At 37.7% G+C, this 17,172-nt stretch overlaps 1 protein-coding gene across 1 annotated transcript; it reads right to left on the bottom strand.

Moving 5' to 3' along the window:
* Nucleotides 1–11,486: 11,486 nt before the first annotated feature.
* LOC149237249 (cysteine-rich receptor-like protein kinase 2) lies at nucleotides 11,487–14,557 on the bottom strand. The gene is made up of 7 exons (XM_089369214.1): nucleotides 13,695–14,557; nucleotides 13,371–13,580; nucleotides 13,199–13,338; nucleotides 12,902–13,112; nucleotides 12,580–12,814; nucleotides 12,364–12,499; nucleotides 11,487–12,257 (listed from the first exon to the last, which is right to left on the bottom strand). Exons 1-7 carry the CDS (start codon nucleotides 14,527–14,529, stop codon nucleotides 11,901–11,903), a joined length of 2,124 nt encoding a protein of 707 aa, XP_089225340.1. The 5' UTR covers nucleotides 14,530–14,557; the 3' UTR covers nucleotides 11,487–11,900.
* Between the last annotated feature and the right edge of the window lie 2,615 nt (nucleotides 14,558–17,172).

Below are 17,172 nucleotides of genomic sequence, written 5' to 3'. Positions count from 1 at the left end.
TTTTCCCCAATAGTGCTTTTGCCACACCTTGTTGAACCAGCAGATCGTGCATCTTCACCTTCCAGATCTCAAAATTATTCTTGCCATTAAACTTCTCAATTTCAAAACGGGCACTTTGAGTTTTCGCCATTTGTATCAACAAAAAACACAGTAATCTCCAATATCAACGTTTTAAATACCAGCAATTAAAAAAAAAATTGCCTATGCCTTTAAAACAAAATATCTTCCCTTCACAAAAAAAATTGTCTGCCTATGTCTTTGTACCTTTGCCTTTAAAAATTTTTATTTGCTGGGCAAGTTACATTTATTTCAGATCACCGCCAAAAAATAAAAAAAACCAACAAACAAAATATTTTGTTTTCTTAGCTTCTGGCTCACACAAATATTCTTTGATAAGGTTTATAAAAACTTCCTCTGTAGATATATGCGCCCTGGACTTTTAATGCTGATCAGATTTAACACTTAACCCGTGAGTTTCAATGCCACTCACGTAGAAATTGGGTGGTTTTGTTAAAACAATAGTCCTCGGTTGCAATCAAAGGGACAATTCAATGAGTTACTCGATCCACCGAAAATTTTAACATTGCTAATTGTTCTTTGCCTGGCAGATATATAGACTAACGACGTTGTATACTATACTGTAAAATTTAAATGTGTGAACTATAAACAGTACAGTTCGATTTTCCACTTTCCATTATTTAGATATTTGCACGATACAGTGTGCAAAATCTTAGAATAATTGATATTACAGTAAAGAAGTCGTCAGATAATTTCAAGACTCTGTGGGGATTGCTTACGATGGAATTGCTGTTGAACTGCCCACATATGTGCGTATATCATACAACGGATAAAATCTTATCGTGCGTAAATCATACCTCAGAGCTCCCGGACATCACCCTCCAGGCAGCAGGTATTACAACGTTCACCACGCGCCAACAGCTCCACGCACACAAGTATTACATCGCTCAGCACGCACACGCAGCAACCATCCACGCACCAGCTCTAATCCACGACCAGCGCTCAGCTGTGCTCCAACATCGCTCTGATACCAATTGTTGGAATTCAGAGGCACAACAAATCAATTAAACACACAGCAAAATATCAAGCACATAAACACAGTTTTTAACGTGGTTCACCCAACCAATCTGGGCTACGTCCACCAAACATAGGCATCAGGAATTTATTAATCAAATTGGAGATTACATCAAGAAATCCTCACAGAACTTCTCACACTCTTAGCAAACCATCCGAATGGTTGCCTGTTATATAGCCTAGAGAATCTAACAACCTCATTAATTCCCTCACATCAAATATAGGAGGCATTAACTCCCTCCCAACAACCTGGAGTTAATCTAGGACCTGAATTCCTATTGTTGTCACCAGCTGAGATTTTTTCCTATTTCATTACAAACAGAAAATCTCAACATATGCTACACACATGGGAACTTCTATGAGTATTGTTTGGAAAAGAAAAATCAATTCCAGCCAAAGTAGTAAAAAAATATTAATGATGATGAAAGGGGAAGAAAAATATCCTTCGTCGGTAAAAATACGGGTAAAATAATTTTGTTTTATCCGGGAAGGGATGTTACAACATTCTATTTTTCAATTTTGATTGGCTTCTGCTTTGCATTTTTGTATTGTATCCAATTTATCACCCTTCAATGAACTAGCTTTGTTGTTTTTAGTTTATTTCTTAGTTGCTTGATATGCCTAAGAAGTTGATTTTCTAGTTGTTTTCTTCTATGATATAGAGCAAAAATTGATTTTCACTAGGTATGTTGCACTTTTGCCATAATTAAATATGGAGAATCTTTATGCACATTTTTTTGACTGGTTTTTGTTTTTTTTTTTTTTAATATATATTTATATCTATATATATATAAATTATATATAGTTTATAGTAATCTAATTTTTTAGATAAATATTTATTGTGTAAAATGGTGATAATGTTAATGATAAGGATGGTGGTTAATATCAAATTTAATTTATTAAAATTTTAAAAAAATTTACTTGTAAAAATTTTCTTTTGGGTTTATAATTCTTAAATTATTATAGTTTTAATAAATTAAAAAGTTAAGAATCTAATATTGTAATTTGAGATTTTGAAAATAAATTTAATATGAATATAAAATAGTTATTTTTTTTTGGGGTTTATAATCCTTAAATTATTATAGTTTTAATAAATTAAAAAGTTAAGAATCTAATATTGTAATTTGAGATTTTGAAAATAATTTTAATATAAATATAAAAAAGTGATTTTATTATGGATTAAATCTATTTTGAGTAGTTAAAAATGACAATTAATTCTATAATTTAATTTATTTTTCTTTTTAAACTTTTAATAAAAATATTATTATACGAAAAATTCGCCATACTTCACATTCACCCTCTAAGAACCCAAGTTTGAATACTTCACTTAATGAATAGCATATGTGTAAAAAATCACTTCACACTTAATGAAAATTTTAATAATAGTTTATATTTAAATATCTTTATTCACTAGTTTATATTTAAATCTTCATAAAATAGAAAATTATGTATTTAAATAAAGAAAAAATCATTTTAAAATTAAATTAAATAATATATTATATCAAATTATATATATATATATATAATTCACATTGCCATTCAATGAATTTAAATTTTAGTAGTTCAATTTACTCGGTGAATAGTTTATATTTATATTTCTTTGCAAAGATATAGGTGGGGAGAACACTACATTGTTTGTGAACTTGTGAATAGCCGGTGAAGGAAAGATACTTTGAAGCAATAAAGCCGAGAGTCCAACGGGGTAGGGAGCAGAGTTTCCGGGTCAGAGAAAATGCATAGGCGGGGTTTTTGGGGCGGCGGATATTTGTCGACCATCGACGATGAAAATGGCGGCATCCCTTCCCTACCACTTTCATGGCAGCTTCATATGACCAGGTTTGAGTTTTCAGGCTATATGAGCATTATGGATATGGTTACATCTTATATTGTGATGATATAAGTTTCGGGTCGCCATTATATTGTCTGGCTTTATGACAATAGTACATGGGTATGCTTATTCAGCTTTGTTTATGGTTAATGTGGTCGGAATTGATCCACATTCTGTTGTTGTTGCTATCTCTATTTTCATCCTTTATCGTTTATATGTTGCTCATTTCTCCAACACACATTGACGGCCACATGCTTTCTGGGTCTGAGTCTCTTTCATGTCGCTACTTGCCTGTGTCTGTTGTGGGGTTTTCCTGTCTGTTTACTTCTGTTTCGCATCTGCTCTGTCGTCAATGCTCTAAATTTTTCTTCATCTCTCAACCATGCAAACAAATTGGGTTTTGTTTGGGTAATACATGGTTGACATGTATGGGTTGTTATTGCATTTGTCGCTGCGTTGGTAGTTAGGTTTCTCTGTATTGTAGTTTTGTGCTCTTTGGATACGTGTATCAATTCACTCTTTGAGACTTCGGCTCGGGTAACTCTGTATTTTTCCGGCATTGTTTCCCGGTATCTCCTTGGATTTTCAAACTGGTTTGTTGTGGTAGGTGGCCTCATATCCTATCCTAGGTCTTGCCACATGCCTTTTCTAGCTTGTTGTGCATCAGATATGCTTGTCTTGGTTGCATTGGGATCCCTGGTAATCTTACGTGCCTGACAGTCCCTTATCCCTCTCTGACATATCCTTTTTTATACTGTCTTGGGGAATGTTTCTGTTGGCGTTTCCTTATGTGGATTTATTCTAGGATGGTGTATGCTCATCGGGGTTTGGAGTTCGGTCAGCTCGGTACGTTGGTTGGGTCATCCGAATTAAATCTCTGACATATCCCTCTCTAACATATTCTTTTTTATATTGTCTTGGGGAATGTTTCTGTCGGAAAGGGCTAACGAGCCTGCTATCGGGCATTAAATGCCTGCTTAGCTGCAAGCTCGATAGCCATATAAAACAGGTGCCTTTCCGAACACTCCGTCCCCACCGCGCACGTCTGTTTTATATGGCTATCGAGCTTGCAGCTAAGCGGGCATTTAATGCCCGATAGCAGGCTCGTTAGCCCTTGCCGTTTCTGTCGACGTTTCCTTATGTGGATTTATTCTAGGATTGTGTATTCTCATTGGGGTTTGGAGTTTGGTCAACTCGGTACGTTGGGTGGGTCATCCGCTTGGCTAACATATCTTGGCGGGTTACATTGGGTTGGGGGTTATGGCTATCCTGGATTTCAACACGTCGACGCAGGAGGCATTTATTAAAGCCACCATGGAGGTTGAGTCTAGTCGGATGGGCAGTGATGGGGGTGGGCGTCGATGTGGCACACAATCACTTGATGACTGGCATAATATCTTGGGAGATGCTACTGTGCTAGATGGTGGACATGCATCCTTGGATTTGCAGGGTGGCATGCATGCACGGCATGAACGACGATTCGAGCATCATGTTCGCTCTATTAAAACTACGTCTCCGCCACCTGCTCTGTTTTTTTACATTGAGAGGTTAAACGATCGCATTACTAGCCTGCAGAAACGTGCATTAGTGGGGCGTTGGCACTTCTCTGTGTGGAGTGATTCCGACATGAGGAAATGGGTTGAATTGAAGTGGAAGTCTATCCTGAGGTACATGCTGACGGTTGTGAGGCTACTCCGCGGATGGTATAGCTTCCATTTCCTCAGCCAGGAGGACCTGCACAAGATTAAGGCTATTCCATGGATTGATGGGCGCAATTTTCTGGAACTCCACTCTTGGTTTATAGGGTTCAATTCCCTCAACAATACTCCATAGAATAAGCTGATTTGGGTTAAATTTCCCGGCCTTCCTATCGAACTATGGACGAAGCAGGCTTTGGCAGATATTGGCAATGCAATTGGGAAATTTGTGTACGTGGATCCTCGCTGCCTTAGCGCCCCTGACAAAAGGGTCGCATGGATTCTTATTGAGAAAGAATACAGGGGCGGTTTCCCAGATCATATCGGGCTTCACTGGGGTGAGACTAATCTTACTCAGAGGTTGGATTATTGGGGGGTTCTATTTCGTTGTTCACTTTGCCATCTCACTGGACACGTCTTGGAAAATTGTCCACGGCGCATGGGTGGCAGATATAAAGGATGGAATGGTTTGAGGGCACCTAAAAAGCCAGATCTGGGTGCTCCTTTCACACGGGACAAGCGTCCTCATCGTTTCTCAGGTATTCATCATGATTCACATCCTCCTAGAATTTCTGTTCAATCTTCTTCACGTAATGGAACATCTCCCATCACCATCCCGTCATCACCTTTCTCATCTGGGAAATCTGACTTACCTGGATCTTGCTGGCCTCGTCAGACCTCTCGACTGCCAACCTCGGGTTCCCCCCCTTGTCATGACAATCCCAAACTGTTTCAGCCACATGACGTCCCATTCAGCCCCAAACTATTTCTGTCTCATGACATCCCATCTACTTCATATATGACCTACATTTTGTCTCCTCCACGTAAGTCTAAAGCACAGGGACTTAGTGCTGGTAAGAGCCCTTCACATACTCCGTTGACTTCCCCCACAAATTCCGTGGGTAGTGATCTGGATTATCTTCTCCAACGAAAAACCCTTGATTTGAGGTCTCTTACCATCCATAAGCCTTCAGGTATATCCTCTCCTCACATTAGCCCAACCTCTGCTAGTAATATCACGGTCAGGCGTAAAAACAATCGGGGGAGTCACCATTTTAGGGGTCGTGCCAAGCTGAACATTGCAAATTCTCCTATTGATAGATTTCTTGTTGATGTACCTATTACTGATGTAACATCCTCTTGGGCCCTTGGAGCACAGATGCCCGTTCAAGGTGTCCCATGACTACCATCCTATCACTTAATATTCGGGGATTGGGAACCCCCTCTAAGTTCCTGGCTCTTAAGCACCTTTTGCTCTCTATGCACTCGTGTATCATTTTTCTTCAAGAAACCATGTATCTGGTTTCACAAGTTGTTGTATATTTCCGGAATGGTATATTGTGGCCATGACTATAGCTGGTCTTTCTGGCGGTCTTGTGGTATTATGGAACCCACTATGGGTTCGGGAAAAAGCTTTTTCCTGTTCGGCGGGAATCCTAATTGAAGGTCATTTGTGTGGGTATCAGGATCGTATTCATATCTTGAACCTATATGGCCCATATAGGAACATGATGGCTTTCTGGGATGCGTTGTTTGCATTTGGCATTATGGATCTTGCCTCTCTTATTATTGCGGGGGATTTCAATTGCACTGTTGGTTTGGATGAAGTATGGGGGATGTCAAGAAAAATTGACCCAATGGCGGGTATGATCCAGGAGGCTTTTATAGAACATAATTTTATTGATATATGCCCATCGAAGTTGGTTCCCACCTGGGATAATGGTCAAAAAGGTGTGGCATACATTGCGAAAAGGCTGGATAGGTTTATTATACATGAGAGCCTGATGGAGGGTCTGGGGAATGTTCATTCGAATGTCATTAATAATTTTCTATTGGATCATAGGCCAATAACTTTGCATTGGCAGGCGGGAGGTCATAGGCACGGGTTGCCTTTTAAATTTAATCGTACATGGCTTGATGATCAGGCTTTCAATGATTTTGTTCATTCAATTTGGACTCAGGCGCATGTATCGGGCTCCTCTTCCATGGAAAACATACTAGAGAAATTGGGCATTCTCCGGACAAAAGTTAAAGCATGGAAAAAAAAGAAAGTTAAAGCACAACAGAAGGAATTAAAGGATATCCAACAGGATTTGAATGCCTTAATGCCATGGATGATAATGCATATTCTCCTAGTGGATATCAGGTCCCATATACATGATTTAGAACTTAAGAAAAAGGGAATTTTATCTGCTTTGGAAGCCACTTGGCGCCTGAAGAGCAGGGAAATCTGGATAAAAGAAGGTGACAAAAACACTAAGTTTTTCCATTGCTATGCTAATCATCGGCGCAATATCAATTCCATCTGGGAAATTCATAATGTGGATGATGCACGTTTACGGTCACAAGAGGACATTAGTGAAGCTGCTGTGGAGCACTTTCAAAGTGCTTATGAACGAAAGGGGGAGGTTGATGGAGATGCTATTACATGGGATGTCGACTTGTATCCTACTATGTTTGATGCTAAAGATAATGAACGCCTTTACAAGGTTGTCACAGAAGATGAGTTACTGGAGGTCTTAAAAGCTTTCAAAAGGGATAAGAGTCTGGGTCTGGACGGTTGGTCGGTTGAAATCTTCACTCATTTTTTTGATATTTTTAAAATTGATCTTCTAAATATGGTGGAGGAGTCTAGGATCACGGGGAATATTCATCCCTGCATAAACTCAACCTATATAGCTCTCATACCTAAGTGTCGGCCTGCACAGCCTTTTAATGACTATCGACCCATTTCTTTATGCAATCTAATTTATAAGATCATTTCCAAAACAATTGTTGGCCGGATGCGAAATATACTATCAAAATTTATATCTCCTGAGCAATATGGGTTTTTACAGGATCGACAAATACATGATGCAGTTGCCATTGCTCAGGAATGTATGCACTCGATTCATACAAAGCATATTAATGCTGCCATTATGAAGGTGGATCTGCAGAAGGCGTATGACTCTGTAGATTGGGGCTATCTTCGTTTAGTCCTATATAAGATTGGGTTGCAACCTAGATGTGTGAATTGGGTCATGGCATGTGTTTTGAATATTAATTATGCTGTTATTATCAATGGATACCCTACCCGTTTCTTCAGGGCTGGACGGGGACTTTGTCAAGGCTGCTCACTATCCCCGCTCTTGTTCATCCTGGTTATGGACGGCTTGAGTTTGAGGATCAAAAAAGCGGTGGAAGATGATCAATTTCAGGCTTTGGTAATGGGAATCAATATCCAAATCTCACATGGTTTTTTTGTAGACGATGTGCTCATCATGGGTATGCTAAATCGTCTCTCATGGCTGAATCTTTTTCATATATTTAAAAAATTTGAAACTGCTTCTGGTTTGGTAATGAATTTGCAAAAATCAATGTTATATCATGATATGGGGGATATGGAAGTCATCGAGTATATTAAGAATCTGTTTGGTATTGAGGTGGCTTCGATGCAGAATGGATTACAGTATCTTGGTTATCATATTAAACCAAACTGCTATAGAAACATTGACTGGCAATGGTTGGTTGATCGGTTTTACAAGCGAATTTCCAGGTGGGAATTTCGTTGTTTATCTCTAGGTGGACGAGTGACTCTCACACAGGCAGTGCTTACCCAACTGGGGGTATATTGGGCACATTTATTTCACATTCCTATGGCCATTATTAACAGTATAAACCGTATTATTGCAAACTTCATATGGGCTGGTGGCAACAGACAGAACAAATTTCACCTTACCAAACTGTCTCATATTGCATGTCCAAAAAAATGGGGGGTTGGGGTATCATGAATCTTAAATTATTTGGAGCTTCACTATTGATGAAATCCTTATGGCGAGCTATCTTTGGGTCTGGTACATGGTGCAAGGTGATCAGACAAAAATACATGAAAGATCAGAATTTCCTATATTGGTTTCGCAGGAACAGTATTGGTATTACAGGCGGATCGGCCATATGGCGCAGTTTACAAAAGGTTAAAAAATATTTATTACCCCACCTGGTATGGAATATGGGTTCTGGTCACTCTATCATTATTGGGGTGGATGAGATTCAAGGAGCTGGTGGGGATTGCTATCTATCAGAATCTTTACTTGCTTTTCTATATAGAAAAGGTATAATATTCTAGAACCAACTGATCAATACATGGCGGGAAAGTTTACCCATATGGAGATCACCACAAGAACTTGGGATGGCTGGAAATTTGGCTATCAAATGGTTACAAATTTCTGCTCGCTTAAAAGCACTAGGTATATGCTAGGAGGTGCAATATGATAGACTAATGTGGTTGGGCAAAATGAAGCTTGAAAACATTATGGTGGTGGATGTATATAGTAAGCTATGTGGTTGTGATGTCAGGTATACGGAGGATCCGACTATGTATGACCTCTGGAAAAATCATATTCCTATCAAAATCATTTGCTTCTCATGGTTAGTTTTCCATAACAAGATTCTCACATAGGAGAATCTGAGAAAACATCATTGGCATGGACCAAGTATGTGTGTGATCTGCAAGCATGAGGAGGAAAACAATGAAGTGTCAACACGTAATCCAGGTATGGGAAAAATTGGCTTTATATTTTGATTTTCCTTATAAACAATTCCTTGAAATTGTAGATTGTATGGGGTGGTGGAATAAACAAAAGCCTACTTGGAGGATAATTCTACTCTTCCTTTTCTGGTCCATATGGAAATGGAGGAACAAGCTCATATTTGAGGACCGGGCTGAAGAATTTGGACTGATACATGAGAAGGTCATTTCATTATACTCATTGTATCCTGTACATGATAATGTACATAAAAACAATCTTTCGAGGAGAAATTGCCCTCAGATGGTATACTCAATTGCTTTCTTTGACAGTGCGGCACAAAATAATGTTTGTGGTTGTGGTATATGGATAGTGATGTCAAAATAACTTCAATACAATGCTCACTAGAATGCGGGTATGGGAACAAAAAACAAGGCTGAGGAAATGACACTATGGGGTATCTTATGGTTTATAAATTTTCTCAACATCCCTAGGATTCATATATATGGGAACTCTAATACTACCTTGGATCATGTAAATGACAAAGCGCATATCAATCAACCTGCTCTAATTGGGTGGTTAAGGAGAATAGATTATCTTTGGTCTCAGCTTGGGAGGCCCCCACTAAATCACACAGGCAGAGAACATAATCAGATTGCGGATGCGCTCTCAAAGAAAGGACTGCAAGGAAATGTGGGAGAAGTTCAAATGGACATAATTATGGAGGAGAATATTATGGGCGTTTGTGGAGTTCATGTTTCCAAGATAATATTTGCATATGATTTTTGGTTTTTTGTATATCAGTTTTATTTTAATTTTTTGTATGTCAACAGGTAAAATGAACTCAGGAAGATATGATTTTTTGGATCACTGTGAATATGGCTAATGTTTTCATCAGAAAGTTATATTTGATGAATTATCTATTGTTTCTATCTATCATATCTGCAATATTTCATATGCAGCTATTACATGTTTATGCATGTACATGATTTGTATTTGGTCAGTATTATGGGGTTGACTGTTTTTTGCAACCTGGAATGTTTGGTTATGATGAAACATGCAACGAAATGTTTCTATGATGTATATGATCCAACAATTTAATATATATATACAACTTTTTTCATACTGAAAAAAAAAATATCCTTGCAAAGAATCACTTTACACTTAATGAGTCAAAAGTTTCCATACTTCATTTGATGAATAGTTTGTATAATATTTTTATTTAATAGTTTATATTTAAATTTAATTTTTTTTCTATTTATAAAAATGCTATTTGAGTTTAATTTATAAATGAAAGATATATTTTTACGGGAATTTGTTTATACAATTTCAAATAAGAATATTATTTTTTATTGTTTAAAATACATTTTGGAATATATAAATGGATTGAAGGCTTGAAAAACTTGACATTCTAATTTTACAAATGAAACAACTTAAATACAAGTTTTTTAAAATTTCTGCCACATTTCTTGACGCTCTTGAGGCACTCCTTGATATGAAGTCACCTCTTTAATTCCATGCCCCGATCGAGATGATATATTAAACTAATAAAAACTTTTTCCAAAAAAATTAACCAAACTATTTCCAATTAAATTAAGCTATATATTATATTAAATTAATTGTTGCAAATTATTCAGTAAAATGTTTATTTTATAACCTAACAAAACAACACGAATACTCGATACTCCACTAAAATGGATAAACAGCTGATATTTAAACCTCTGTAAGTAATAGTTTACATTTAAATCTCTTTATAAAGGACATATCACATTTCAAGAATACAATTAACATAAAGCATCTAACAATATCATTATGATTGTTTAGATGATCTTCGGCAAAATCACATAACCATTCTTTTGTCGACGCGTTTCGAACCAACCAGTGTGGTTCATCGTCAGGACAAGTTGAAGAACGAATCCAGCTTAGCTGATTAAATAGAGTGTGCAGAGACTCCAACGGCTATATTGCCAACGGCTAATTTGACCTCATGATCCTAGTCAAACCATTAATTTGTTTAGATGATCTTCCGCAATATCATTATGCTTGATAGTGACCTATTATGCTTTTTATAAAGATAACTATTTTCATATTTTTATAAAGATAACTAGTTTCACATTTATTTTTTTGATTATTATTAGCTTAGAGTTATTTTAAATAGGGATTTAATATGAGTAGAAAAAAATCTAATTTTATGTGCAAATCTTTTTTGCAACGCTGAAAAATAAGTCATCGGCTCAACGAAACTAAATAAGTCATCGGCTCAACGAAACTCAAAACTCTTGAAACATAAAGTGACCGCATGGAAAACAAATTACTGTCTCCATTTCACACTCCACATAAATTTGAAATTCCAGAACTGTTACTACCCCTTCCCACAGGCCATCACAGAGGCAATTGGGAGTTGCCTAAATGGAAGACAAAGGATTTCGTTCCTATACTACATGAACTGATTTAATGCTCTTCTCGTACCTTGTCGGCTTCTTTCCCTAGTCCAGTTAAGCTAAATGAACATTCCATGACCATTAAGAATGACAGCATACTTCCAACAAAAGCGCCGACTTCATTTATGCAGAGGGCCGATCTCATTTATGCATGGTCAGCCATGGCGATGATGACGGATGCATCAGCTGCTTAAGGTATTGAACTCCAACAACGCATCCCTCTGAGAGCAGATGCTTAACTGCTCTTCATTTTAAAAGGCATTCTACTGTGTGCTCTGCCAGTCTGAGCAGATAATGGTTAGCATTATGCCAAGAGGGTACAGGCATGGGCCGACTTTCACCTTGGCTCCAGAGTGCTTGATGAAGGATCAGCTGCTGCAGAATGCATATCGGAGGTGTTACTGCTTGATGCTTTGTCAGGGTCAATAACTCTGGCGCGCTTACCTTCGTTGGGTACCTCCACAGTGACACCATCCATATCTATGAAAGCAGGTTTTGTGGGCGAAGCAAGATTTTCTTGATCACTTGTCAGCATCCACACCACCCGGGACATTGAAGGTCTCAATGCTGAACCCGCTTGCGTGCACAGAAGACCGAGTTTAATCACTCTAATGCCTTCTTCCCGTGAATAATTACCATCCAATGTGGGATCCATAACGTCTAAAGCTCGCTCTGTTTTATACAACCGCCATGTCTGGTAATTGGCCAATACCAACAAAAACATAAAACTTTAGTTAGCAAGAAGCTGTAAATACTGGAGAAAATTTCGATTAGAAAGATGAGATCCACATAAACCATACTCTTTCGATGAGAAATTCTTCGGAGCTATGATTCTTTCTCCCGCTGATAATCTCAAGTAGAAGGACTCCAAAGCTGAATACATCGGCTTTTGCTGTCAGCTGTCCACGCAAAGCGTACTCAGGGGCCATGTAACCTCTGCAAAATGCCATATTTAATCAAATCTTCGTATTAATTATTTGGAAAGCTCAGCATTTCATTGGTGGAAAATTTCTTACAAAGTTCCTGCAATTCTAGTGCTAACATGGCTCCGATCATCTGCAAAAAATCTGGCTAACCCAAAGTCTGCTATTTTGGGTCTAAGTTTATTATCGAGTAAAATATTGCTGGCTTTAATATCTCTGTGGATGATCCGAATCTCAGATTCCTCGTGAAGATAGGCCAGCCCACGTGCAGTTCCAACTATGATTTCATACCGCTCTTTCCAGTCAAGTAAATGGCGTTTCGTTTCCTCTGCAATGTACAGTTAAAATATTAGCAATCTATATGTACAAACTAAGAACTCTATGATCCATGCAGCGATTGAGAGTGAGTAGAAACCAAATAGAATCTTGTCCAGACTACTGTTATGGAGGTATTCGTAAACCAGTAGCCTTTCCGAGTTTTCCACAGAGCAACCAAGCAATTTCACAAGATTCCTGTGCTGAACACGACTGATAAGATTTGCTTCATTCAGAAATTCAGCATCTCCTTGCCTTGAACTAATATACAGTCGTTTAACTGCAACCTCTCTGTTATCTGGTAAAATCCCCTGCAGATCAATAAACTTTAAAATGACTTCTAATCTCCATTACATTTAAATATCAAAGTGAATTCAATGCAGGACCAAGAGCTCACTTTAAATACGGATCCAAAACCCCCTTCTCCAAGCTTGTTCTCCAGATTAAAATTGGAGGTCGCTTCTCTCAGAAAATCATACTTGAAAATGAGTTCCGCATTCCTGATACTTGGGGTTAAGCTAATCTCTCCTTGGTCACCTGCTAAAACAATTACAAGTTAAACAAATAACTGAACAGTTCAGAGGACACAAGCTGAATATCCTTGAGGCTAAACAATTTAGCAATTTCTAGACCTCGAGTTAGATAAATCTGATCCCGACGCTTCCGTCGAGAGAAAAACTTCCACTTCCAAAGGCCTATGACTGCAATTACTGCAATTAATACAACCATGGCAGCTACTATGCCCAGAATTATCCCGAGGACATTAGATTTTTGGCCTCCTGCAAAATTTACACAACAATTCTAACTAAATTGGATATCTTTTATTTCACCAAAACAAAATCTTAAAAACAGTACCATGTGCCTTTTCATTGTAAACAATGTGAAGAACATACCAGAAGATACTGGAGGACTTTCCCCCAGTGGCGGCGAGAGAACAGAGGTATTGAAAAATTCATAAACCTCGTACCGCAAATAGCAATTCTTAGATCCGAATTGTGCCCCCAGAGCTCCACTTGGGCATCCGAATATATCTGACAGGGCTTCAGTTAGGCACGATCCGCAGCTTGTCCGGGACACATCTCTCCAGCACTGCGCTAAGCTGTATATTTTCTGCGATATATTACCAGGCGCAGCGCCTGAATCTGCAGCGAAAAGTTTGGGAGCCTCCGCAGCTTGAGCGGTAACATTTGAGAGCAGGGCCTTAACAGCATTTGTGAACTGCTGTGGTTGACTGCTATTGTAATAGTTGTAGAGAACACTTACTGACGAATTCTTCGTGCTCTCAATGTCGTTGTAAAAGTTATGATTGTCGTAACGCAAGAAGCAGCCATCTAGTTGAATGAATCCAGAAGTGTTGTGGCATCGCTCAACAAGATTTGCTTTGGCCGTCGATGCGCACTGTTTGCAATCGGAAGAACCTAAATCTCCCCTGCACTGCACAAGCCCATAAACCGTGCTATTACTGTTTCCCACCTGAGAAACAATACTAGAGGTATTGAATCCGGTGGCATAAACATTGTTCACCAGTGAATCCAAAAGCTGGTTTAGATTAAGCTGGAACGCGCTACCGTTTGTATATGTATAATTGCCGCTATTCCCACAACCGCTCCAAACGATTGTGGTCTCTGGATCAGCTGCCGCGAAGCGCATTCCCATACATAGACAGTAAATAAGTAACACAGTAGTGATTAATAGTTTCATCGTCATCCCCATTGCAGAGCAGGGCATAGCATTGGAACACTCTGTTTTCTAATGTACTGAGTACAATCCAAAGGCCCTGTAAACCTGAAGTCAAAATATGGATGAAGATGCTTTTATAAATTAATGGTATCTGAAAGCTACAGAATTAATTGGATTTCACACACCGGCGGGCCCCACTCAAAAGTGGAAGCTTTTGAGACTCAAAGAACATTGGAAGCCTGAATTGTGTTTGTTGGATATTTTAACTAACTTTATTTAAACTATATTTTTCAAAAAATATTTCAGTTTGATTGCTTTTTCAAAAGCTGATTACAATCATTTAAACCAGTGAATCAATGATCCTGTAAAAAAGAACAACCATTCAATAAAAAAAATTTATGATAAGGTAAACTCATACTCCATATGTACTTGTTTAAATGTACTTAAAATTTTGATACAACAATAAGATTCTTTATTTAAAATATGTACAAATTGACAAGATAAACAATAAGATAAATAAAATATACATAAACTTTTAAATTATTTAAAATATGTACAAATTGACAAGATAAATAAAATATACATAAATTTTTAAATTATTGTTTATTTTCGTATAAAAAATCATTTATTTTAACTTTTCAATATTAAAAAAACCTTAATATAATAATTAACCTTGCAGATTAAAATGTGTCTCCCCTTCAAACTTGATGCCAGTCCAGATTCACAAAATATAATAATTAACCTTGCCGATTAAAATGTATCTCTTCACTTCAAATCTGATCTTGTCCAGATTCTCCACTTTACTTCTATATTAAACAAGGGAAGCTGCATCGCAGCAAGTCCCTGCCCGTGGAAAGCTTTACAATGTCTTAACGTGGAAGGATTTACAAGTTACTTTTGAGGCAGCTGAAGATTTACAAGTTACTTTTGAGGCAGCTGATTGAAATCAATGTGTTTTGAATCAAAGGAATTAACGCAATGTATTTTGAATCAAAGGAATTAATGCCCGAAAAAGTGTGTAATGTTTAAAGATCCACTTCCAGTGTATTGAATTTCATGGTAATATTTATAATTTTATCTAGAGTCGGACGACTCCACTCTGTGAAGGAGAGATATATGCAGAAAGGATCCAGCGAACTAGCGAACTTAAAGTCTTGCATTTTATAGAATATAAAGTTATAAAAGCGTAAAACAGAAAATTATAAATCGGACCATTGTAAAAACTTAAAATTATAAGAATATAAAGTTATCATAGCTAAAGTTTTATAATATCTAATTTTATTAAAGCTTTAAGTTTTTTAAGAAGAAAAAGAGATATAGATTGATCCTTAACAATGTACTTTATTTTGATCCAACGTTATATGTCATTTCCTTGAAACATTTAGAGTTACGTATACGTTCAATAATTGTTGCATGTAATTTTCATTGAAAGCGAAACTATGCCAAAGACATGATTTAAGGGGGCGTTACTTTCTAAAACCTGCACGTCGTCATAAACGAACCGAACTTATTAAAGTCATTATAAAAGTCCGTTAGTATTGGACAACTTATGAGGACCAGCCACTTTCTCTCTCCCTTACCACGTGCATTGCATGCAAGCCATGTGCTTGGCAGCAGGGAGGTGATCTGTGACATTATATCATTCCAGCCATTATGAGGCTGGTTATTCAACCTTCGCCTCTGCTTAACGATTCTTGCCAGACGATTCTTGCCAACGCTAGATTGGGAAATAACCAGAGAAATTCAGCTTATTGGATGAATTAACGCAGGCGTAGATGTACCTGAACTTGAACATTTAAATAGGTTTCCCGGTTTTCCATTTATAGCGAATGCATCTGAAATGTTGGGGCCAGCTCCTGTTCGGGTTGCTTGGTTTACAATATCTATAGTATTCGTGTTCCACCATTCTCCTGCGAATGCAAACAGGGTCAATTATTTCCATCGCGTTACGAGTTAAATTGAAATTGAAATTGAATATTTCTAGCAGAGGAACACAAAATTTGAATTGTTCCCGCAGACCTAGAAGAATTGGAATCTGGCGATGCGGCCTGGTAAAGGTAAAGGGATAAGAGCTGCCTAGCCTTGGCAAGATGACCAAGGCTCCATAGACAGTAGCTGGAAGCCATGAACTGTGTGCGTGCCACCAGAGAGTCCCTTCTTGACCAGCGATAGTAAATCTATATGTATAACTTCGACCTGGGCGAATGGGGCATTGTGTTATGAATTCAGGTCCATCAGACCATCCAGTGCAGAATTGGCGCACTCCATGCCTGCAATTACATGTAGAAACGATTTTCCCATGAGGTACATGCTGCTACATGTCTTTTAAAATTCAAATCAGAGATACATGCCGGTATGGCATATACCGAGTTTAAATTGCAGTATATCAGGATGATCTACTTGACGAATAACTGTAATCAATATTATTTTGTTTTCTGTCTTTCGTAGAGTAAATCTTATAAATTTTGTGGCTACCAAATAACCTGGGCTTGCATAACATTTTCTCAGGGTTAATTATTTCCCAATCAATATTATTTTGTTTTTTTGTCTTTGGTACAGTAAATCTTATAAATTTTGTGTCTACCAAATATTAATTTGCATGAGCTTAGGTACTATACCTGCACGCCATTAGAATGAACAGCCATCTCTTATGTTGGTATAACAGCGTACGATAGTAACTGTTGTTCAAAC

The sequence above is a fragment of the Pinus tabuliformis genome, chromosome 8, assembly GCF_031772625.1.
Source record: "Pinus tabuliformis cultivar Carrire ecotype Pingquan chromosome 8, CPIR1, whole genome shotgun sequence".
NCBI classification, from domain to species: Eukaryota; Viridiplantae; Streptophyta; class Pinopsida; order Pinales; family Pinaceae; genus Pinus; species Pinus tabuliformis.
Note: the sequence above shows the minus strand (reverse complement) of the source record. Positions and strands in the feature narration are given on the sequence as shown.

Bases quoted from the DNA above. Each gene is read 5' to 3' on its own strand.
- LOC149237249 (XM_089369214.1), bottom strand. From the start codon at position 14,529: ATGCCCTGCTCTGCAATGGGGATGACGATGAAACTATTAATCACTACT. The intron at 13,581-13,694 runs GTATGTTCTTCA...TAAATTTTGCAG, and splicing joins AAGTCCTCCAGTATCTTCTG to GAGGCCAAAAATCTAATGTC. The intron at 12,815-12,901 runs GTTTCTACTCAC...TGTACATTGCAG, and splicing joins TCTGGACAAGATTCTATTTG to AGGAAACGAAACGCCATTTA.